General features: G+C 43.2%; 1 protein-coding gene across 10 annotated transcripts in view; it reads right to left on the reverse strand.

Annotated features, from left to right (window-relative positions):
• Positions 1-24,979, reverse strand: part of COMMD1 (copper metabolism domain containing 1) — a 128,450-nt gene that overhangs the window by 60,832 nt on the left and 42,639 nt on the right. The window contains exon 3 of one of the 10 annotated variants that reach the window (XR_015708909.1): positions 19,562-19,667. The exons of 7 other annotated variants lie outside the window; for them this stretch is intronic. Coding sequence is in view for 2 of the 3 variants with exons in the window: in XM_087777171.1 (XP_087633297.1) it covers positions 24,284-24,493 (210 nt within the window). In the remaining variant the exon portion in view is untranslated. Of the gene's footprint in view, positions 1-12,309; positions 12,441-19,561; positions 19,668-24,268; positions 24,494-24,979 lie in introns of those variants that run through there. 2 more of the 10 variants (XM_087777175.1, XM_087777171.1) reach the window with 2 other exon arrangements.

Raw genomic sequence — 24,979 nt, forward strand, 5'->3', positions numbered from 1 at the left:
CATGTCATCGATATTACAAACTTCTCTATTTTACCTTTTCTGATTCACATCTCATCTCTCCATCTCTGCAGAAATAGAGATCACCACTTTCTGGTTTGATTACAATACCCCTTCCTTGGGACAGCCTTTGGTATATGTTTAAGGCATCTTTACTTTCAAATTGCACTACAACGTTTACTCCTACCAGGGTGACTATGTGATCACAGCAAAGACACTGGAAAGAAAAACCAATGTAGAAGAACAGCATTTATTATTTTAAAAAAGAAGTTGTTCCTTCCTCTTAATCTTCCCTTGTTGCTTTCCATTAGCAGTTTGGTAACTAGAGAAAATTTCTTGCAACGTGTTTTCAACACGCCTAATGCAGTGGGTTTTATCCTGGAACCCTTGAACCACTTTCAAGAGATAAGGGAGAGTTAACTAAGAAAACTAATTTCATAGTTTTGCTTTGGAGCCACCTGCGTGTGCCACCTCCAAAAGGTCCAGTACCTCCAGCAAAATATTTTGCGCTCCACAACTCAAAAAAGATGATCCCACACTACAGGCACCATCCCAAGACTATATGAAATGAAAAGGGGCTTAATACAGGCCATGTGCTATACTTATTTTGAGATCATATCACTTCTGTCCCTAATACCACTGTTTTGCTGTTTTTTTGGTCCGTGATGGATTGAACATCTCCAAGTGCATAATGGCAGACCAGTACCTCTCAAATGCAAAACCGGGGCATTTAATAGAAGCAGTATTTAAAAAGTGATCCTACAGCTACTGGTGGATCTGCTAGTTAATGTTCATACCTCTGCTAAAAGCAGCTTTGAAAAGGCAACTTTGCAGCCACATGTACAGATGTTAATGATTAATATGCTTCTGCATGAAGAGGGGAGGAGGAACAGGTGTACCAAAAAGATAACAATAGTAGGAAGACGTTGTTAGGGAAAAGAAGTGTAAAGGTCAAAGAATGGAGGAACCGTCCATCCTTAGAGCTACTAAGTGTAGCAGCTCACAGTAAATGAAGGACAGTACAGTTTCATTTTGGGGAGAAGACAATTTGTCAGTCAGTACAAAACTCCACTACAGCAATTTTTTGTAGACCAATTTGGTAAGTTGGAAGAAACAATTTTTTCAGGTGCTTTTGCTACCTTTCATTTGATGTTTTCATAGATGACACAACCAGGCAGCACTCTTTGAAGTAAATACAGAAACGTTTCTTGTTGGGAGGGAAGAAAACCCCTGCAAAACCTTTACCGCTCCTTTCACATCACTAGCATCAGGCACTACAGATGTAACTGCCTAACATGCACGAAAGACTTCTAGCTGAAGAAATCAAAATTAGCGTGTATTTTTTTCCTTTTTCTTTTAATGAACACGCAGACATGACAGGGCATCTAAATGAGCCATTTGAGACTTAATTTCTGTGAAACCCAATACAAATTCGGATGGAAAAGCAAAATTTGAAGCAGCCTTTAAACAAAGCCACCTACCTCAGAAATACTCTTCAATACCTTAGCATGATTTTGAAGGTTTGTTAATGTGTTAAAGCATTTGTTATTAAATGGCACACATCAGAAAAAGCCTGAAACATGATCAGACTTTTCAGCAGTTTTGCTCCTCCTGTGATAAAACACCATTCCTGGCTAGGGAGGGGAGGGTTTCTTGATGGCCCTTTCTGAGAAAGGGCTATCAGAAAGCTGCCACCTCCCACTGCAAGACAACAGAGCCACTGTGCTGAATTGCTCAGTGGAGATCCTCCTCATCTGCTTCTTTGAAGTTCGCTTAACCTAACTTGCTTAACCCAAAAAGTTCCTAAAATTGCCCTGCCACGTGCCCGGATGTAGCAAACACTACACATCAAGGTTATCCCACTAGATCTCCAGCCGACCCGGGCTTTATACCCCCAGCAGTAGGTGTGTCATGTTATAAGGGGCGGAGACAAGGGAGGGTCGACCCTTAACTCTTTCCGTACAGCACGTGATCTTCCGGTCGCCAGCCCTTATCTTTACTACATTTCCCCCTCCCTTAGCTCCAGTAGTTCTGGATCTTGCTGGGGAAGCTGCGTGTAAAATAATCGATATATGGTAAGACTTATACAGGCACGCATCCGTTACGTTCATAGATTTTGCCCAGTCCAGCCAGTAGTTCGTCGCGGCTCCCTCATTACTCCCCCACACCATCAGGATGCATAGGGAAATGGTAACCTGTCAAGATAAGACTCAATAGATTGATTAATGTCTATACGGTCTAATATTTCGACTGGGTACCCATTCTAGCGTCCCTTTCTCGGTTTGCACACACGCATACCCACGTCCCAAGCAACGGAGGGAATAAGGGCCCCCCATTCACGGGTTTGCAGGTCCCGTACTTGAACCAAAGGGTAAGGCCCTTCGTTCTCATCGAGCCGGAAATGTGCCTGGGTTGCAGTCTGGGTTTTATAGGTGTTCCCTCGAATGGTATGATTTAAGGTAATTAGTGCCGTCGTCAACAGACGCTGTGCCCGAAATAAGGGAGGGTCAAGGGGAGGGGGAACCCCTGTTCCTGGGCTTATCTTTTCCCCCTCCCTAAGTCGGTCGAGTAACTCTTTTAATGTGCGGTGCGCGCGTTCTACAATGCTTTGGCCCGTACTGTTATAGGGAATGCCATGACTCAACTGAATATCCCAGCGCGCGCAAAAGTCCTTTGTCTTCTTGCTGACATATGCCGCTCCATTATCTGTTTTAATTTTTTGTGGGATGCCAAGTTGCGCCATACAGTCCTGCCAATGTAAAATAACTGCGAGAGCATTTTGTTTAGCATGCATAGTCGCTAAAATAACTCCACTGCAGGTATCAACTGTGACATGCAGATACTTACGTGGATTAAAGGGTTCATAAATCGTAACATCAGACTGCCATATTTGGTTGGGCTGCAACCCTCGAGGGTTTACCCCTGCCTCCCAGAGGGGACCTTTGGAACACACAGGACAAGCAGCAATCACAGAGCGAGCATCTTGCAACGTAATGCCAGCGAGCCTAGCTAAACCGCGAGCTCCACAGTGGAGGAGCTCATGCAGGCGGAAAGCTCGCCTTAGGTTAGAAGTTTCTTCAACCGCCAGTACGCTCTTTGCTAAGCTGTCCGCTATTTCATTCCCAGCAGAAAGAAAACTCGGTATGGAACTATGACTATTAACATGGATAGGACAGACAGGAGCGGTTCTCATTTGCAGTGCGGTGAGCAACATTCCGGCAATCTCTGACGTTGCCCCAAGTGCCCATCGGCACTTCTTCAGTAACTTATATACATAGCAAGAGTCTGTGATTAGATCCAAGGCCTCTTCGGGCCATTGAGTGAGAGCCATCCATACCGCTTTGGCCTCAAGATACTGCACGGATTGCCCTTGATCTTGATAACTAATGTGGGTCCACTGACCATCCTCCTGCCATGTAACGACAGCTTTCCCAGTAATCGATGACGCGTCGGTAAAAACTGTGCGGCCTCCGGTGGGTTGTTCAACTATGGCACTAGCTGGCAAAAAATGGAGTACCTGGATTATCTCCCCACAGGGGTGTGGTCTTAGACCTTCAATACGACCCGTAAATTCAGCTATCGCCGCTTGCAGGAGCCCCACTTGTGGAAGTACCAACTCCCACTGTGCCAAAGAACAGGGCAATGCGATGACCTCCGGGTCCTTCCCTGTTAAGTGTTGAGTTTGCCTCCGACAGCGGAGAATAAGCTGGGATAATAATGTTGGCCAAGAAATTAAAGCCGTCTTTGGTTTGCCTTGATACAACCAAGCAAAAGGCCAGCCTTTTTCACCATTATTTTGAATTAGTAAACCATGGCCAGCGGTATCGGTCATGTAAATCAGGGCAGTGACTGGTTGTTCAGGTGTAAATCGAGCAAGACCCCAATGCTGGGCTCGCTCCATAATTGTCCTAAGAATCTCCTGATGGTTTCTTGAAAGAGTCCTTGGAGCTAGGGGGAATCTCCTCCTTTCAGGAGTTGATATAAGGTAGTCATTTCTGCCTCAGATATTGGAATAAAGTTTCTAAGCCACAATAGTTGTCCAATTAATTTTTGTGCCTCATGGAGTGTTGTCACTGTAGTCCGAATTTCAAATGATTGTGCTGTCACGCTTCGTGGCCTCAGTTGAGTACCTAAATACTTTACTGCACGCCCTACCTGTGTTTTCCGAGGCTCAATGTGTAACCCATGTCGCTCCAAACTGACTATCAGCTGCACGCGTGCCTTTTCCAGTAACTCCTCTTGGTTGGACGCCAATAACACGTCATCCATGTAATGGAAAATGATGACCGTAGGGAAATTTTCTCGAATAGGGCGTATCGCAGCAGCTACAGCAATTTGACACAAGACTGGTGAGTTTTTCATGCCCTGGGGTAACACCTTCCATTGATATCTGGCGCACGGGTGTTGATTGTTAGGCTCAGGAACAGTAAAGGCAAAGCGTACTCTATCTTCTTCATGCAAGGGAACACTAAAAAAGCAATCTCTAATATCTATAACCACTATTTGATAGTCAGGTGGAATCATGGCCGGAGAAGGAAGGCCCGCTTGTAGCGGACCCATGTCTTGTATACATGCATTAACTGCGCGTAGATCATGTAGCAGTCGCCACGCTCCCGATTTTTTCTTTATCACGAAAATGGGGGTGTTCCAGGGACTTGTAGAGGGTTCGATGTGTCCTGCGTCAAGTTCTCGTTGTACCAATTGTCGAACAGCCGCCCTCTTTTCCTCTGTCAATGGCCACTGCTCTACCCACACTGGTTTATCTGTCAACCAGGTGAGTTTTAATGGGCGGACACAGGCAGTGGCCATTATGATAAATTTGTACGCAGCACTATATTCATCTTCTGCAAACAACATCGTCCCAAGATGACAATGGGTAACTCAGCAATGACAGGGTTACACCATGCTACCCTAGCTTGTCCAGATTCCGGATCCTTCAACATAATTTGCATTGGGTTCCTGCTTTGATGCGAGGTCTGCATGCCTCCCACGCCTTGCAGCGAACCTCTCGGTTCGAGTGGCCAATCATCTGGCCATAGATGTGATGGGATTACTGTAACATCCGCTCCTGTATCTAAAAGGGCTCTTAACACGAGGCGTGGTGTTCCCCCCAACGCTGGGAGCCATGGGGTAACTATAATATCTACTTCTGGTCGTGTGGTCATGTTTAGGGTGAGTGCCACATACGGCGAGGCTCTATCCCCAGCCTCCTCTATTGCGCGCTCCCATCTCCCCAAGGCAGCTGAGTTGGATATTGCATCATTGGGACCGCAGGCGACTGTGCTGGTCCCGGGGAAGGAGAGACTCCCTGTGCCATACATTGCGCTGCTGTCGTCGGGCCTGTTGAGCTGATCACTGGGGCAGGTGGGGATGGCACGGCCCTCAGCCATCCCCTCTTCTCGTTTCCCCAGCCCGGTCTCCTTTGCTGACTCCCCGATTTGCACTGTCGAGCTCTGTGGCCTAGTCGCCCACAGCGCCAGCATCGTAGGTCTCTCTTTCCTTCCCCTGTTCCGGGGGTGTTTATTTTTGAAGGGCATTGTCGCGCCATGTGTCCTTGCCCCCCACACCTATGGCACATAAGTCGTGCGCCGCGGCAGGCCGCATGGACTGCGGCCACTACCGGTTGCATACTTTGCGCCTGTTCCTGTTCCAGCACATAACGAATCATCTGTGAAAGCGTGGTCCCTATGGGTAACTGTCTTAGCAACACTGCAGTTTGTGGGTTTGCTTGCGTACGTGCACAGTCAAGCAATATTGCCTCCTTAGCCTGCTCAGGAAGTCGAGCAACCTGGAGCGCCGCTTGCAGCCGGTCTAAAAACTTTGTGAAGGGCTCACTTAACGATTGCCGTATTTGGACCCATGGAGGCTCCCTTTTATCAAGAGCTGCGATGATGCGTATTGCTTCCTGGGCAGCTTTCGAAGATGCAGCAAAATCGCGCCCCCGCATTCGCTGAGCCTGTGCCTGAGGAGTTGCGAACTGCCCTTCACCCATCAGCTGCTCTAAAGTCACTCCTGCCATGGGATGGTTGGCCTGTTGCGCCTCAATAACAACTTGGGTGCACCGATTCCTCCACTCCTCCCTAAACAATACCATCATCGAGGGGGTCAATACGGCCCGCATCAACTGAATGATATCAAAAGGTGCAAGTGGCGTTGCAAAAACACAGTCTAATAGGACTTGGGTCTCTGGGGAATTTAATCCATGACTTTTCACCGTTGTGACCAATTCTTTCACCAACTTTGCATCTAACGGTTGCCACTCATATCCTCCACCTGGGGCTGCTCGGATAGGAAATGCTTGAATCGGAGGGGCCTGGAATCGCACTCCTTCCAAGACACAATTTTTTGCAATCATCTGCCAATCCGTCCCATTTGCCCTCTCTTTCGGCATTCCCCCTGGCATAAGACTTTCCGCATTTGCCACCACCCCTCTCAATCGGCTGATCAATGCCTCGAGTTCCCTTGAAACCTCGTTAGTCCGTCTTGGAAGCGGGGGCGGATGAGCAACAATCGAGGATCCCTCGTCACCCCCTTCGCCCTCACTGCTATCAGAGCTCATGGGGTAATCGTGTACAGGCTCCCTCCACTGTGAGGGAATACCAGTTTGATTTCCCATTGCCCCAGGGATAGGGGTTCCCTCTGGTGGCTCAGGTATCACTGGCAGTGCCGGGGGAGCCCTACCACCCCCCCTCGATGTCCTGCGCTCCGCTCTCTGTGTGTCCAGCACTCGTCGATCACTGGGATACAATGGGGCGTCCTCAGGTGTTTTGCCTTCTTTTTGTCCTTCCCGCCATCTTCCTTCACGTAGTTCACGATACTGCTGGGATCCCACATCAGCCCCCGGGACCCAATCCAGCAACCTATCAGTCAGCTCCCTTTCCACACATTGTTGCAACTCGCCCCAGGGGTACTGAGGAAGTGGCAGATCCGCCGGTGCAGGAGGTGCCGAAGGTTCCGTGGGCGGCCGCTCTAAACTCCCCACTTGTATCGGGAACACCTTTCCCGACTCCTTTGTTCCCGCTGCACCATAGTCTCCCTGCACCTCCCCTTCCTCCGTTGGCTCAGCCCCCAGTAACAACGGTTCCGTCTGTGTCCCACAGGCCACTCCTTCCCAGCCAGCCTGGGTCCCCTCCGAAACTAAACTTGTTGGCTTTTCGTTCCCAGGAGATTCCTGCCCCATCAGCACACCACGTGCAGCAGGTCGGCGCCGCCTTGCCGCAAACCCCCGCTTGAGCACCCTTGTCGTTACCGACTTTAGTACCTTTATGAGTTCCGCGAGCTCCATCGCTGTTGCCTGATCACGTCGGGGTCACCACTGTGTAGCAAACACTACACATCAAGGTTATCCCACTAGATCTCCAGCCGACCCGGGCTTTATACCCCCAGCAGTAGGTGTGTCATGTTATAAGGGGCGGAGACAAGGGAGGGTCGACCCTTAACTCTTTCCGTACAGCACGTGATCTTCCGGTCGCCAGCCCTTATCTTTACTACACCCGGAGCTCTTAGGAAAAGCACAGGTGGGAAGGCACGTACAAAGCACCCCACTCATATGAAGAGAATAGTAAGGCATGGGTGTATTTTAAATATCTAATCAAAGACCAGTTTTACTATCAGAATTTTATATTACCAAGAATTTTCTTACTAGAATTTTGTTATCAAGGACTGGTTTTATTACCAGAATTTTATATTCTGCAATATTTGTATGGACTGCACAAGAAAGTAAACATCCCTAATTCAATAATGTGAATCCTACCACAGCAAGGAAGTTCACACAAAACTTTTGCTTTAATGGCTGAGCCAGTCTGGTTATTTGAAACAGAAATGCCAGTTCACTGGGGCAAGCAACTACCTTTAGAGTTTCAAAACCAGAAATTCAGTAATCCATTAATAGTCATTAGTCTTCCATTTAATTTCTGATGTCCTTACTGTTTTGCTCATGGATTATCCATCTCTGCGTTAAAAACTGTAGACAAAGCATCAGACTCATATTATACAAAGCCGTAACACACTCATGTGAGAACAGTTTCATTAAGATTGCAAACCTGTTGCATAAGCTTTACAGAAACCTGGATTGTACATGGATTTCACCTTGACTGATGTGTCTAGTTTCCAAAATGTCACTGTAGTTTCCTCTTTGTAAGAAAAAGAACATTAAAATGTTTGAGACAAGCTGATGACATGATACTTGCTGTGAATAAGAACGTTTATATTGGTGATGAATTAATGTTTGCATAAATGTTTGTGTGACACTTGGTGTTTTTTTCCTTCACAGTGAGCTTTACATGAATTTTATACATATTTAACATGCATTAATGATGGTATCTATAAAACCAAATTGATTTCTATCGGAAAAAAAAAATAATTTTAAAGAAGCAGAGAAGGACCTCACAAATCAATTGCCTCTGTCAGGTGACAACAACTGGACTTCTTTTTAAGTAAGTGGACTTGTTTTTAAGTCATAGTTTAGCAAGGGATCAATACAAGCTGGCGATGGCAGCTAACAACCAAATTCAAGCTCAGATGAATTTTCAGAGCTGCAAGACAGGCTTTGTATTATAAAACTTGGAGGAAGGCGAAGGGATGTGAAAGACCCAAGATTATGGCCAAGGAATCTTTCAGATCCTCAAATCTACAGAAGAAAAATTACATTTGAGACTTTCCACCTTAGAAAATGAAGTCTCGGCAGCAAGCAATCCCATCCCTCCTCCCATCCAAATAATGGGAAAAGCAAGTGGTGGCTCTTTGAATCTCTCTGCCCTGGGGGAGGGCTGATCACTAATGACCAGGAGAAACAATAGGCAGAACTAAAAACAATGGGACCGGCTCCTGTCTGCAGCTCCAGACATTGTTCTGGAGCATCCAGGAGCCTGAAGGAATTTTAAGTCCCTTTCACCTATATTTGACTTTTTTTTTTTAAGGGATGCCTATGGGTGCATGTAAGCATCAATCAAGTACTTGTGAGGAAAGCTTCTGGCCTGACAAAGGGATCTCTCATTTTTAAGTTTCTACAGTTCGTGCTTTTGAGATTAGAGCTCTTTCCACATTCATTAAAAGGCAGAAATCCAAAATACAATCCAAACCTGAGACTACAAACTTCTATTACATCCAGCAAACTTGGTTAATGCAAGGCTTGAATACCAGCGTCATGCCCCATGCTGATGTGAAAGTGCCTGACTCCAATGCATTTTACTCTCATTTGAATGTTTCATTAGCAAGAACTATTTTTTTAAGCTACAAAAGCTTGTTTTTCTTAAGCCTTGAAGTACCTGTCAGTATTCTTTTCCTTGGAAAAAACAGTACACTTAGTACTTGCACATCTGGGAAATTCTGATGGGTTAAAGATTGACAGAGCAAGGCACTCAATATCCTAATCAATATAAGCACTCGATGTGCTAACTTTCAAGAGGTTGGTAGCGAACTCACCTGTGAAATATTATCTGGGAATCTCAGTGTATGAGTTAAGAAGTGCACGGCAAGAGAGAAAAGAAACCCCTCGTTTCATTCGATGAATTTGATGAGAGCACTTGGGCTGCAACCTACTGGCTTGGGCCCTTCCTGATCCCGGCCAAGTAGTTCATCCTTCTGTACATAAATTAGCTTAGCATCACCAAGAAGCTTCAGCATTTCTTTTTTATAACTCTGTTTATTGATGCCTGTCAAGATGTTTGTTCTAAAAAATTTAGGAAATGGAGGTCTACGGAATCTGCTAATGAAAAGTTTATTACATCCAACTGAGACTGATGTTGCATCTTGGTTGGGTTTATTCATTCATGCTGCTAAACACAGATGAGCTATTGTATCATTAGAAAATTACGTAAAACAATCAATATTCTGTGACATGACAAGCAAAGTTATTTTGGGCAATCAATGTAAAAAAAGGCACAATACATCTCCATAGCCCTTTCATTTTTGCTCCCTGGGTGCATTTGTTTTAGCAGCTTCCCTTGCTATCTAGTCTTGAATCTTCTCACAACTGTGATCCACAAAAACAATGAGAGTAACTAAACACAGATTTCAAGTTACAAAACAAAGTTGTTCACATTTGCTGGTAAAACAATCTCTGTTCCTGTCAGACCGAGCTTCAAAACACCTCGGTTAACTCATGCGGCAGATAAAGCTCTAAAAATATCTTGCCCTTAAGAGAGTTTTGACCAAAACAAATTATCCAGTTTAATAAGCATCGTTCTCTCCTTATCCTCCAACCATTATGCCTGCCAAAGGAATTAGAAACAAAAATAGCCGTTTTACCTTCCTCAAAACTACCAAACCTACAGGCTCCTAACGGAGTTAGAGCTCAGAGGAGTGCAGCAGCCTGAGCTATAAGGTGTCAGAAATGAAAGCCGGAAAATGGTTAATTAGCTCTTCAAGTATCTGAAAGGGTAGGATATATTATAGGCAACAATTCCGCAAGTTCAACCTGAACTCCTGGTACTGGATTATCGATTGTTGACGCTCTCCTCAAAGCACAGGATTACAAATATTCCCCCCAAAGCTTGTCATTGAGCATCTAGAATAAGCTCCAAAACAAACCCAAAATTGAAAATGTTTTAAGAAACAGATGACTGTGAAAAATACAGAACGAACACATGAAAAGACCGACTTTTAATGAAGCTCTTCATTAAAACATACATGCTTGAACAATCTGCTTTTCTGCCCAGTATTGTTAAATGTTCACTTCAAGTTCCATGTTTCAAAAATTCCCTCTTCTACTACCAGGATATTTACTGGTAATAAAACCCGATGGTTTATTCATCCCAAACATGTCACAGAAACTTTTGTTATAGGTGGTTTTTTCTATGGAGCTGGTTTCATTGTCAGACTTAGGCATCTCACCCAAAACAGATATCCCCCATGCCAAATCCCAGAAACCAACCCAAATTTGCAGATTACCAGCCTACTATTGTGCATCTGCTGCACTATTTTAAAATATCACATCTGTTGACAAAACTTCACCTCTGAGTTCCCCAACCTGCTTATTTTGGCCAAATACTATTGCTTATATTGGCTGACACACTAACGAGAAAAAATCTTTGTGTAGCCATAGTTAAAGAACAACTCTTATTAAATCCTGGTGTACACCCTTGCAAGGCCACTTGCTGGCAATTTCCATACGATGCATGTTCCTTGCTTTGAAATACATGCATGCTTTATGCTATGCAACGAATTTCTACCTAATACATTGTCAAAAATAGAAATTATTAACAGCAGATTCTTAAGGCTTCAGCTTAGTAGGAATTTACAGCGGTATCTATAATTTATCTCTGCAAGTGAGGGACAAGTCATCAACCTTCTCCAGAAAGACACTGAAAACCAGCAGGATGACCAATATCTGAACATAGAGAATTACAGAGGAAGAAGAGATGCATTTAATTAAAACAATGTAAAATGGAGTGTAAGCAGTTATTTGCATATGGTTTAAATACTCACAGGAGGAGTGGGAAGACAGCTGGATAAGTAGGGAACACGATCAGTTCCTCCCTCCTTAAAGACAGAGGGTACCCACAACCGATTTTAAGAATTAAGTATCATTTGAAAGGATAACAATTATTTTTGCGGCAAAGCCTACTAATAAAATAAGCACAAAATATCAGAATATTTTTCTAAATTTGCATTGAATTCCAAATTTCCTGAATAACAGTAATCATTAAGTATTTTTGCATTTTATAAGATTTATCACTGAAGTAATAAAGAGAATTCTTAGAAATAGATACTTTCTTTTAGAAATAATAAAAACCAAATTTGTAAATGCCTAAGCTATAATTTTCTTTGTTTTTACAAGGCTGATGATTTCATAAAATACAGCTTTTGTGGGACCCTAACCTTGCTTACAACTGCTCTGTTCACAAAAGTATCTGCTAATATACTTTAATAAAAGTATTATCTACACGCTTAGACTGCATTAGCGGTTTATGGTACAGCCCCTTGAGCTCACAAGGAGCCAGGCTCCAACAGCTGACATGTGTACGTTCAACACGTGTGCTGGAGCATGCAATGAAGTGAGTAAGTCCACAGCCAGTGCTTCCATGTGATTTAGCACCTTAGGCCTGAACGTTTTTGATTTCTTTAAGAAGAGACAAAATTAATTCTCTTCTCAAAATGTTCCCTGAGAGTAAATAAAAATGAAGCCCATCTTACCAGTAGCATATTATTAAACAGAATAATGCAAGTGGGAAAGAAGACTTGTGAGAGTTTGATTATCAGACATCCAGGATTGTGGCAAGCAAGCCACAGGAAACAAAAAACATATTTAAGACATGACTGAAGGGTCCCCAAGTGTATTAAAAATCCCTCCTAGAAAATGAAGCTTATCACCTCAGGGATGGGTGAGGGACATCTCACGCATCTTCTCAAATCGGGCACATACTGATGCTGAAGGGGCAGCGCTGTGCTTGCTGCTCAAAACCACTGGTCTGAAATGGAGCGGTCCTTGTGCAATATGGCCACTGTTTCAGAAAAACATATCACGAAGTAAAAATAATTCATAATCTTTAACGCTCTTCACTAACTTCATACCAGGTCTGTGATGGAAACTTTCCAAAACAGTTATCGGATTAATTTCTGAAGTAGCCGGATAATGACATTTCAGATATTTTGATTTTTCTGTCTCAACAGCAGTCTGAAAACCTAAACACACGCAAAAGACTGGATATGGTATGAGAAAGCGTAGTTCACCTCAGATTTTTTGTTGGTCATAAAACAACAACAAAACCCCAGGATGCTGATGGAAACAGCTTTAGGACATGCAACCTAAGAGTCTTCGAATGCTGTTAACCAGCAGCGCAAGAAAATGCATGCAGGAGACTTAAGCCCAGCACAACAAGAGGAAAAAGCATCGCCAAATGACACAGGTTGCAAACTTCTCAAAGACATTTTTTAAACAAAGAGGCAGGATCTACTGCCAAGGTGAGTCCGAGGTAACTTCAGACAACAGCAATACACCGTGTCTCACCAATAAACTCGTTTCTTAAACCGAAGGACTGTGTCGGTGCCTGAGTAACTTCATCAGGGAAAAGCAAATGTGTAATTGCCAATAAAAGCCTCGCCACACAATTAGTGTAGTGTCCAAAAAATAAAGTCCAAGCTAATTATGTTTACCTGAACAGCAGAAGATGTGAGCCTTCCACCTGGGAACATGCCTGGGGCCCTGACACCAGGATGAGGGGCTGGGCTGGTTCACGCTCTGAGCACGGCTTCAGGTCAGCAAATGTCCCTAAAGATTTTCAGGTGATCTAGATATGCCATGGTTGAGGAACCACGTGGCATCCTGACATGGGGATGTCATGGGTGGCTACCATGACACCTGCACAAAGCTCTGGTGCAACAGCTGCGGCTGTGGACAACGCCTTGGAAAAAACAAGCCCTCTCCCTGGGAAAACATACCCTGCCCAAAACCTTTTTCAACAACTCATTTGTAAACCATTACAGGCATCAGCATCTTGATAGTTAAGTCGGCAAGAAGTGGCTGGAAACAGCCCCCATCAGATACCATCGCAGTCCGGCAGGCAAAGCCTTGAAAACCCAAGTGTCTGCAACTGCTGCCCAGCTGGCCAGACTGTGTTGCTTGCAAGGGTTCAGCCTTCTGGACTTTACCAGACAAAAACGTCTTTCTTGGGAGATGTGACTTTATAATCAGGCACTCTAACAAGGACTGCAATTCAGTGCCCATAAAACAATAGAAGACCCGATCCTTCCCACGTGAACAAGCCGAACAGCGATCTAAATAAATAAAGCATAAGGCAAACTAAGTTTTAGCCATCAGGCCCATGTTTTTATGTAGCAAAGCCAAAAAGTACTAAATTTAAACACTGAAAATAAAGGAGACACTGTTCCAGTTCTTCTTCATGAGATGCTCTCCCCCACTACTCTTCTTTCACCAGGCACTGAGCAAGCCAACATAAGAGAAGTCTAATTTTGTAGGAAAACATCTTTGCCTGCTAGAAAGAGGAGAGAGACTCCTCTGACCCCCAACTGCACAGCCGCCGTGACGCCAGGGAAAAGGGCTTTGTCTCCCTCCCAGGCTTTGTGCACGCACGCACACCATTACACACCTCTGCAAAAAATCACTTTGCAGAGTGAATTTATAAATGTTTTATGCCTGGCGTTGAACTAACGTTATGCAAGCACAAACGCTATGATAAATTACAGCATGTGCGCATGGGACAGAAAGCAGAATATCAAATGACAGAAATAGCCCAGTCTCCTTCATTGTTTATTGCTTTTCTTTAATTTTAATTTAAAATGCACTTCAGAGATAAGCACAAGACTTTTTTTTTTTTTCCCCCAGGTCAGATACAATAAACTTGTCCTGAAAGAATTTAACCTTACTTTTTAGTCCTTCTCCAGAAATTCTCCAGAAACACTACAAAAACAAAGCTTTCCGCATGCTGGGAAGAACAGAAACAAAACCAAAGCTTTAAAACCCGGCCGCCGTGAACTGCAGCTCTCCTTGTCCCAAAGCCAAACGCTTTGCTCATCCTTGCCGGGCTGCACCGTTCAGCTACTGGCCATCACCTCAACGCCTTTTTCTGGTTTGTGGGTTTGGGTTTTTTTTTGTCCATGCAAATACACGAAGAGTATGACAACACAGATGTGTGGATTTTTGGAAGGCAATGTTAAATTCAAGGGTATAGCTTCTCCCTCAGCACCTGTGTAGAGGGTTGAACAGCAAACCTGTGGCAGTGTGAGCAGGGGTGAAGACAGGCTTTCCTGCCAGCAGAAACCCTAAACCATGGACTCCTACACTTTATATATAAGCTTGCCCTGTTCATTAAGTCCTTCCTGAAGAGGCCCCTGGTTGCTGCTGCTCCTAAACCTAGAAGAGACAGAAACTCAGAACTTGGTGATCAGAAACTCCTCAGCCAGATCTGCAGCTTCCCATTCACTGCAGATCTTGTGCCAGCAATCCTTCCACCACGGCTGATAGCACCAAAACGTGAGAATTTGAAATGTCTTTTTAAGTTGGTATCACTTGCACCACAGGATTTGACTAGACATCTCCTTCCACAGAAAGCCCCACAATGAAATTCAGCAAGAGTTTTTCCCTTAGCAATTAATTAGCTGATATGTAATTTCAAAGACAGATATTTTGTATGTACAAATCTCCTAAGAACCAAAAGTACACAGCACTTTTTGTCTGGTTTACTATTAATACAAAATATATTTCTGTGAAGTGATAATAATAAAAAAAACCCACCAATAAACCTCGACTAATATTTAGCTCTTTTTGACTTACGCATTTACTTGTATTTTTTTTAAGGAGGTTTCTGAATCCTGCGTATCAGCAGGGCTGCCCTCTGTCATGAAATTCCCTTACCCAAGGAGTGCACAGGCAAACAGACTAAGTCAGGCTGGAAGTTCAAGACACAGAGAGGTCAGCAGGCGTTCCTATGGATTTATCCCTAATGGGAAACTCCACAGATAGCGCTGGCTACTTCCTGCTTAGACGGAAAGGAATTAATTTTACCATTGTAGATCATGTTTGAAAGTCGAATAAATGGTTGTGTTTTAGGATACATTGACATCTTTCAAGGAACAGATAAAACAAACTGGGTTTCATTCTGTCTGTCTTCACAGCCATGTTGTCAAGTCCCTCCTGCTCCAAACACCACACAGTGAGCAATGTGATAAACCACAAGTTCCTACAATTTTACAATATAGAATGCTTAAGTAATTTTCTTAACCCTACGATAAATCTTTCTTACTATAACTGGTATTCACTGTGAAAATATTGATATTAAATTTAAATTATTCCATATTTTTAAGACAGAAAAATATACTTGCTAAAGATTAATAAAGGCAGAATAGTCTCAGGCAAAAGAAAGAAAGAGAAAGGAAAAAAGAATTAAAGACATTTAATTGTTTTTGTGGAAATGTTCACATCTTTGGTAGCAAGTTTAGAAAACTACTCAGAGCCACACAGGAATATTTCTGTTGGCAACAGCTGATCAATTTGTGGATGAAGATTTTGTTTCATTTAGAGCATTAGAGGAACAAATTCCCTCTTTTTTTATAAACAGAAAAGTATTTTTCCATTATTTCTATTACAACTTCTATAAATGCATAACCTTTATCAGAAAATTGCACTCATCTTGAATTTCCATCTCGTTTTAAAAACTGTCTGAGAAGTCAAAGTGTAAAAGACAAAGTAATACCACTTCAACGCAGGATGAAACAGGACACTTCTCCAGCACCGGAGGGTAACAATCAGCAAACTCCCAGCAAACTCCCAGCTTTTATTTAAGGATGATGTTACGGGCACCACTATTACAATGTCACCGAGATAACATGAGAGAAAGAAATACCTCATTAAAATTCCTTTCATAGCACACCCTTCCTTTTGACCCCCTTCTTATCACCAGCAGCAAAAAGATTAAACAGTGTGACCCACCAAAACGATGCAGGAAAATGCTGCCACGCAAAGCATGAGCGCGTGTGATTTTGGAGGGAGACAAGATCAAGCAGGGGCAGGATGGAAAAAGATGACAAATGGTTGTCTTCACTGAGGATGGACAGTAAACATACATATTATTATCACAAAGAAACTTCTCTTTACTGCATCAGTTGAACTTGGAAGATGGCCTTTTGAAACGCTAGCCAACCAACTAACAGTCTTTTACAAATATTTGCTCAATAAACCACACTGAGGAGTATTCTCACATCAGGTCGAGGTAGCTACAGTGCCTCAGGTAGTCTTCATTGGGCTATATTTGCCCTCTGAATCAACCCTGAGTCACTCCCTGGAGAAGCCTCTCCCTCCACTGACTACACAAGGAACCTACAGATACAAGACGGAACACACACAGTTCAGAAGCAATTTTGGCTGCCAAAGATTAGGCAGGGAATGAATCTTCCCAGCTGTCACCTTCTTGGAGGCAGTTGATTGAATTTTTTGTTTAGTTGTTGGTTTCTTCACTGTTTTTATTCAGACGGCCCATCGGGTCATGTTAATTTTGTATCCCCCTAGAAAAATCTTTTCCAAGGTTATCGCTGGCACCCTGGATGCAAGCTCCATGAACCTGTTCCCATTATCAACAAACTTTAGGGAATAGCCAAAAGGTCTGTAAGTGTATCAGGATCCATAACACAGAGGAAAAAAACACATTACTTGGAGATGAAGACTGCTGTGGGTCCAGCCAAGCTGAAGAAGTACTGCTGTGTCTCAGGAGATCAGTGTCCATTAGAAATTTCACTGACGTTCTGGCACTGTACTTTGAAAACAAATCCTCTCCTTCAGCTCATGGTGGGATGGGGAACAAACTAAAACCCAAGCATTTCCATTCATTTCACTATAATTCACATTTTCAAGCCCCTGGGTAGCAGGAAAACAGGCATCCAGTGTAATGAGGCTACACTAGGGAAGACGAGCACCACACAGAAAAGTTAGAGTTTAAGTCCTCATGAAAGTAAAAAAACCACTGCAATATTTTCAAAATTCCTGCTGTAACAACACCTCTTTGAGCAACTGCCAGATTTCAGTTACGTCCTCAGTGAAATACAAGCCATTAGTAAAACAGATCCGTAATTCATAACCTAGGGCCTCTTCTCTCTCTCTGTACTCTTTTACAAAAACCAAGGACAGCCTTAGAGACGGAGCTTTAGGTGAACGAACAAAAAACCCCAGGGCTTTGCCCTGGGAAGCCTGACCCCAGGTAGGTGTTGCATGCTCTGGCAGACCTCCACAGGAGGAATGACTCAGCAGGGCTGCCAGCATCTGAAGACTCCTTTATGGGAGGCTATTTCGCTATGAACTCAACATCTATCTCATCATGTTAAATATGAAATGCTCTGTTCTTCATGTTGTATTCAGCACCCTGTAACTTTACCCAACCCAACAAAACGAGGGGCGAAACCCTACAGATCTTTCTCCCATGGGACTTGTCTAACGCATGGCATCAGCCCCAGGAAAAGCCTGCGAACCCATGACTCTGGTATGCACAAGGAGGGACACAGAAACAGCAGGAGCAAAGGTCTACTTTCACTGATTCTTAGTAGATTTTCTCTGCTGGAGAAGTGTTTTAGCTGATGGTTCACTGTATCTTTCCCATGCTTCTATATTTGGTCAGCTCCATATATTCCTGGCAGCTGATCTTTTTTTCTTAATATATATATCACTCTTAAATTTCTAAATCAAATGATTGCTAATATGACTTAGCTTCACTCTTCTAAGTTCCTCATAAATCCACAGCGAAAGAGGATCCTTTGTGTGAAATTCAATAGAATTACCTTCCTCAAGCCCAGGGCAACAAGCCTGTGGCTTTCTTTTTGAAGGAGGGGGGAAAAAAAAACCCACAAACTATTTTGAATCTCAGATCCTGAGATTAGAAACAAATAACCCTCCCAAAAATCAGTAAAAGGCCCTTTCTACTTTAGATACTGAAAATTAGCCTATGTCAAGCCCACATGACAAGTTATTTAGATATAACAGAGGCAGATTTTCTGTGTTTCAATGTTTATATTCTTAGAGTTCTCCCAGGAGAAAGCTATCCCACTCAACAGATTTATTTTTCTCCCCCCAACTTCCTGGTATACAGTAAGTTAGTTTTTAGTGCTTCTGGCCACTTGGTCCTTATGTGACCCATGGAATAGGAGGAAAAAAGAAAGAATTATGGTATTCTTATGCAGTTTAAGTTCTCATTAGCTTGTTTGTTGACTTTACCAAATGTAACGGCCCCTCAAAATAAATTCTTAGCTTATTTTGTTTGTTGAAAGCAAAGTATGCTTCAGGTCAGGAAGAACCAGTAATTACAGCATCACTGGTTCAGAGAGAGGATGAAGCCTTCAGAATCACGACCATCATAGCCAGCTTGTGAGCAGCATCACTTGGAGAGAGTTTCTAGCAGAGCCTCCGTGAGCTACGCGAGGCAGCCAAACAGAGGTCCTCTCCCCCTTTCCAGAATACCCTCAAGAAACCCAAACCACGTCCCCCTCTCCAGCCCCTAAATCCTTGTGCAAGCCGCTGATCCCCCTGTGCCAGCACTGGCAATCACGGGAGTCTTCTGTGAGCCAATTCTGTCCACTAACTTGGCCAAAAATCAACCTAGTAAAGCAAGCGAATCTCTTTCTGGGAGAGAAACAGAGCAGTGAAGGGGAGAGAGGACTAAAACCTCTCTTTCAGCTGTGGCAGTCTGTTAGACCCGCTCAAGCATGACGCACAACTTCAATCTTAATCCACGTGGCAAATTTTTCCAGAATAATATTAGCTAAATCATGGTACTAATCACTCTTCTACCCTGTAAGGAGTAGAATACCGTTGTACCTGTAACTCCAACATGATTCTGGAATCACAGGAGGCTTTGCCACACAGGGAAGGAAAATTATACACCCGCTGGTCCCACCAGCGATGTCTAAACACAATTCTGGGTTGGTTCTGCTCTCATGCCTGCAGCCATGGCCTTGAGGTCTGTATGCAATGCATTTTCCCATGTTTTAGAAAATTCTGTTTCAGGTTTCAGAACAGACCATGAAGAATTGCTTCCTGAATAAATGAAAGGCCAGAGAAGTTAGGACAATATTGCATCGTTTCATATTTCTGCTTTCAAAGTAAAAGTACAAAAGAGTTCCTTACCAGTGTTCATTTGAAACACACTCCTAGAAGTAGGGATCCATTTGTATTTCAGTGAGCAGCACTTTTACACAGGCAGATTCCCACATCAGAAGCTCTTCTCCTGAAGCTAAAGCAGTACAAAGTAATAAGGTGCTGATAAGCACTAAGCAAATAATTAAAAATGAGTTTCTTCTAAGGTAAATAGCATTGACATTGCAGTGGGAATTAGATATGCCTGTTGTTTAATCATCTTGGAATCAAAGCAATAAAAAAAACCTTGTAAAAATTATTTTACAAGTACTTGCAGGCAGTGTGACAGTGTTTAAGATCACCATGGTACCTGATTGCTGTCGCAATGACAGCAACAGCAAGCCAGAAATCTGGAGGTGTTTCAAACAAGAGAAGCTCTGAGGCTCCCTTTTAGATTCTGATTTCCTTGGGTGGAAAAAGAAAGAGGAGGCAAGTGCACAAGGAAAAGATATGCTTGGTATTACTCACTGCAAGAGAAGAGACCTTGCAACTTGGGGGGGGGAGATAGTTATCTCCTTTAACACTCGGAAAACCTAGTGATGATGATCCCTGGGGATGAAACAACTCCAGAGTGATGCAGATTACACTAATAAGCAGTTCGGTAGTTTAAAAACAGTATGTACTTCCCTACTCCCTTTTAAACATACTCTTAACCTAGGGATTATTAGAAAGGGGCAGCATCCCATATAGGTTTAAACCACCTGCAACACGATAAATGAAATATGCTAGAGGAGATGTAAAATCTTTGAGGATACAGAAATATAGTACACAACAGCATCTTTGTAAGGTTAGGATTGGGACTGGTCGTTCATAAGCATGACATATGGGACTAACCCATCTCTCTTCTACATCCAGAAAGAAGTAAAGAATTTCTGTTTCCCTGCACTCCTCTGAGGAAGGAGACAAACAGAGCTATGGACAGGGAAGAGCTACTACAGCAAATATTTAATGCAAACAGTAATTTTGATAATGAACTCACAAATGGTAAGCGCTGCATTCCCCCTATCTCTGTCCCTAACATGGCAACAACTGTCTGTATCCCAGTCCTGTGCTGGGATACATAAGAATTATTACCCACGTGTGACATTTTTAATATGATAGAAATAAAAAATAAGTTAAGGGGAACATAGATAGCATTGGTACTATCATGAGTAAAGCAGACCTCTGCATTTATTTCCAGTGACTACTGGATTTCCATTGAAATAACTACATTTCTAGCCTTGCAGGAATCTCAGAAGAAACACTCCCTGGGCATCTCCAGGGCCTCCTCCACCCTAGAAATTTCCCTCAGTGTCAGTAATTGATACTTTCGCTCCAGGCACACCTACCTACAGCAAGTTGGCAGGGGTGCAGCCTTGTGAGTTTAAACAAGTTTCCAAAAAGCATAAAAGTCCACAGGCATGTATGTTTGTGAGGGGGTGAGTTACAAGAGTACCTGACACATTGCAATGACTCAAATCAGAGTGAAAATTTCAGAGATAAATAAGAAGAGGAGACAAAGTGAAAAGCAGCAAAGGCCACAATAGCCTGTTATGTCCAGATGTTTATGCAAATGGTAGACTGCATATGAAACAAAATGTGCTCAGAATTTATAGGGGCATAGAGATATGCCATTAGCTTTGTAAAGCATGACTTTTTCTGCCCATGAGCACACAAATATGCTAACTGTACAGCGCAGCACTTACTGTGCATGAAGGCAACTTCACTGGTGATGCAACACACCCATAAGACATACTTTTTCTGTTCAGGTCCTTACACGATCACTTTAATACCCAAAAATACCCTGGAAGCACATGAAAAAGCCCTCCTGCTTATCCAGAAGTATAGATTGTATAGATGAACAACTTTGATTCAAAAAGGCCAAATCTTTTCCTCAACATCTGACTCATTGCTTTCCACCTGGTTTGTCTCTAATTAGTACCAGACAAGTCTAAAGTTAAACATCAGCCTGAGAGATAAAGATGTGTTTGTACAGAGGAGAGAGAAATTACAGACAAAATGCATCTTCATAATTTCAAGTGTAAGAGATTTGAACGTGTTTGTTTTCAGCACAAAAAGTAATGTTCCATCCACTCTGGTGACCCAACCTTTGCCTCCATCAAAAATATTGAGTGTCAACAGGATGCTGGGCTTTGCATTAACAATGCTTGTAGTGTGAAGTATGTTTACCACTGGGGAAAGGAAAAGGAAAAAAAAAATTTATTTCCATATGCAACATACAGAGCAAGTCTTCTCTAAATAAATGGCCCCATTTGTTCATATATGTCAATCTTCAGTTCTCAGAATTTATTTTCAAGTAAGTCCAACTCTAAAGGTCTAAAGAGGAAGACTTTTGTGCAGGCTACAAACAGATGACAGATGAAGTAGGGGGGGAGGAGGGAAGAGATGATGGCCCTTTGGTTTGCTGATATTTAATGAGACATCTGAAGAATTCATCCAATGCACGCATGAAGGATTCTCTTGGTAAATCTATTAAATCCCTTGATGGCATCCTGTTTGAAGCTGAGATTGCCACATGATCCACTAGTCCAAAGGGGAAAAAGCATCAGAAAGAAGAACCAATGTCCTCACGTACGTTAGAGCCACATGTTGGAGCATTAGTGTGCAGTATTATTTGTACAGTCTGACATACAATTTTAATTGAGAGCTGTTTGCATACCTTCATGGCAACTACAGCTTGCTTAAAATGCAAATATGCTTACTTTTAAGCTGCCCTCTGCCCAATCCCAGCACTATTGCTAATCAAGTCTCCAGGGTAATAAGCCTGGGTTGTGTTCATGTGTATCTCAACTAGCAAAGCTGATTCTCAGTATAATCATCATGATGAACAAAATTATACAGCTCAGCTACATAAACTTAGCACATAAAGCTCATTACTTAGAATACATTAGAACATGTAGGAGCCAAGTAATTCCTGTATGCTCCATCCTTGTTTTTAAAGCTCTACTTTGGTATTGCAGTTCACTAAATCCACAGAAGAATTATAGACAAGGAGTTTCATGCACAGTTTCAAGTGAAGATTTCATACACTGCTTTAAAAAAAAAACAAACCACATACAACCCCAAGAACACAACGCAATCTATTCACAGCTTCCTATAAAAGTAAGCTTTGACACAGAGCAAGAAGAATACGTTGTTTCCATAACACAGCACTGGTCTCAGGACAGTAACAGAGAGAGACAGCAAGTGGAGACACCTTGCAAACCCAAACCTTCCCCAGGAGAGCATCTGTACTTTCACATGGTCATGGGCAGGGGCAGCTTTGACCTGGGATGGTTCATGGCCCTCTGCTGTGCTGCACAACTCCAATACAGAAAAAAAACCTAGGTTGCTCTGCTGAAACAAAACAAAGAACCAACTTTGAGAGCACCGAGGAAGCCAAGGGGATGAAAAGAGGGAGGAAAGAGGCAGAGAAGCACCCTGAGGGTGTGAGGGCAGAAAGGAAAAGAGAAGAAGCAGAAAGAAACGAAAGCAGAACCAGCAGAGAAAGGCAAAAGGAGAAACAGGAAGACTCAAACGCAGTGAGGAGTACGCTGCTGCTGCTGAGAGGTGACCTGCCTCTCAGGACCTGCTGGAGTCCGAGCCCTCTCTGGGATTCTGGCTTGGGCTCTCACAAGGCAACCCTGCTACAGCCTCCCACTCCCCACTGACGCTTCTCAAGCAGTCCCCTCTTTAGCAGCTAATCCTGGAAATAGTCCCCTGCCTACCAGCAAACCCATTCTAACTGATGGCCTGGCAATCTTCAAGCAATGACTTATAATTTAGAAAAGCAGCAGAGTATCTCAAAAGCACATCCTGCACATCGTCATGCCACACATCGAACGACCTTCTACAGATGTTCCAAAGAAAATGACCTTTCTCCCCTGTCAAAGATGAGAGACGCTTCCTTGGACAAACAGAGCCCAACGTTAGTTGTTTTATAGCATGCTTCCTGCCTAGCTTTCCAGCCTTGCAAAATACACACTTTAGCCAAGAAAAGAACGGCAGCACCTGCCCAGGGTGCACTTCAGTCGCAGCTGGGCAGGCGCTGGTTTCCGAAAGCACAGGTGCATTACACTTACCCTGCTACACCAGTATAGATCAGATTTTTCTGCGTGATTGCCTACTCCCTTAGTTAAGCCTGAGATTTACTTTATTGACTAGAGTGCTTACAATATAATCATATGATTACATTTCACTATGTATAAAATGCTATTGCTTCATGCAATATTCTTCCAAATTTGGAAGAAGGAAGATGTTAAGTAAAGGATGAGGCTGGATAGTACATACACTCACATGGAGCACAAGTCTGGGCAAACCACTTCAGGTAAAAGGCAGCATTCATCTTAGGTTCTAACAACAGGGAAAGAAGAGAGAAGCACTAAAAGCCATTTCCCAGATTTTGGATGGGGAGGTATTAATATTCTGCTCCAATATACCTCCATCTCAGATTTTCTTTGGCTGGAAGAATCCCACCAATATTTTCTCCAGTGGCTTATGAATATTCATGAGTGTTCTGCCTTTATTTGCATACAGCCATTAAGTAAACTTATTTGTCCACGGGTAAATGTTCTTGTGTGCACACAGGAGGTCCAAGCCAGGATCTTCTGCGTGCATAATCTTAAGAAACTCTTTCTGACCCCATTCTTAAAAATTATATTAAAGAACACAAGCACTACAATGCAAAATTATCAAAATACAGAAAAATGTCAGAATTACAGTTGCCAGGCAACCTTAAATAACCTTCTGTCCTTTTGCATATGCGCTGTAACACAGGTTGCCATAACAAGATCCAATACTATTTTTTTTCCAGCCAAACTCCGTCGCAGGCAGTGCCCAGGCAATGAATGGGGGCTGTGTAGCGAAGCAAGCTGTGGTCTGTGGGCTGCCCAGGCTCACTTGCATTGCAGAAGCTGGAAGGTGCGGAGTGAAGCAGATGGGGAACTGCAGAAAGAGAAAGGATTTTATGGTTAAAGCAGCTGAATGATACCCTGGAGAACTGGGCTGTGCCTTTACAGGAAAGCCCCTGAAATGGCAGGCAAGTCACAGCAACAACGGTTTTCCAGGTGGTCACTCACTGTGTGTTCCCTGTTTTCTCCAGGCTCAGTCTGAGGCACCTGGAGCCTGGTTTGCAGAATGACTGATGTCCGTCACAGCTATGGGTTCACAATCAGAAATGTATGCTGGCTATACCACCAAGGCTCAGCACTCTGGGAACTCGGGTTGAGGGCTTTTCAAGCTGGGCACCAAAATCAGTGGAAATCTTTGCATTTATGTTCTCCGCCCTCAGATTGTACCCTTGAAATGGGAATTATAATACCATCATAACTGATTATAACTATTTATTTATGAGATTTTTGTGGCAGTAAGATGGCTTGCATAGAAGCCTCCAAAATAATAAATACTATTAAAATAAACAATGAAGACATT

The sequence above is a fragment of the Nipponia nippon genome, unplaced genomic scaffold (genome assembly GCF_047370975.1).
Source record: "Nipponia nippon isolate SJK-2023a ecotype South Korea unplaced genomic scaffold, ASM4737097v1 scaffold_4, whole genome shotgun sequence".
NCBI lineage: Eukaryota > Metazoa > Chordata > Aves > Pelecaniformes > Threskiornithidae > Nipponia > Nipponia nippon.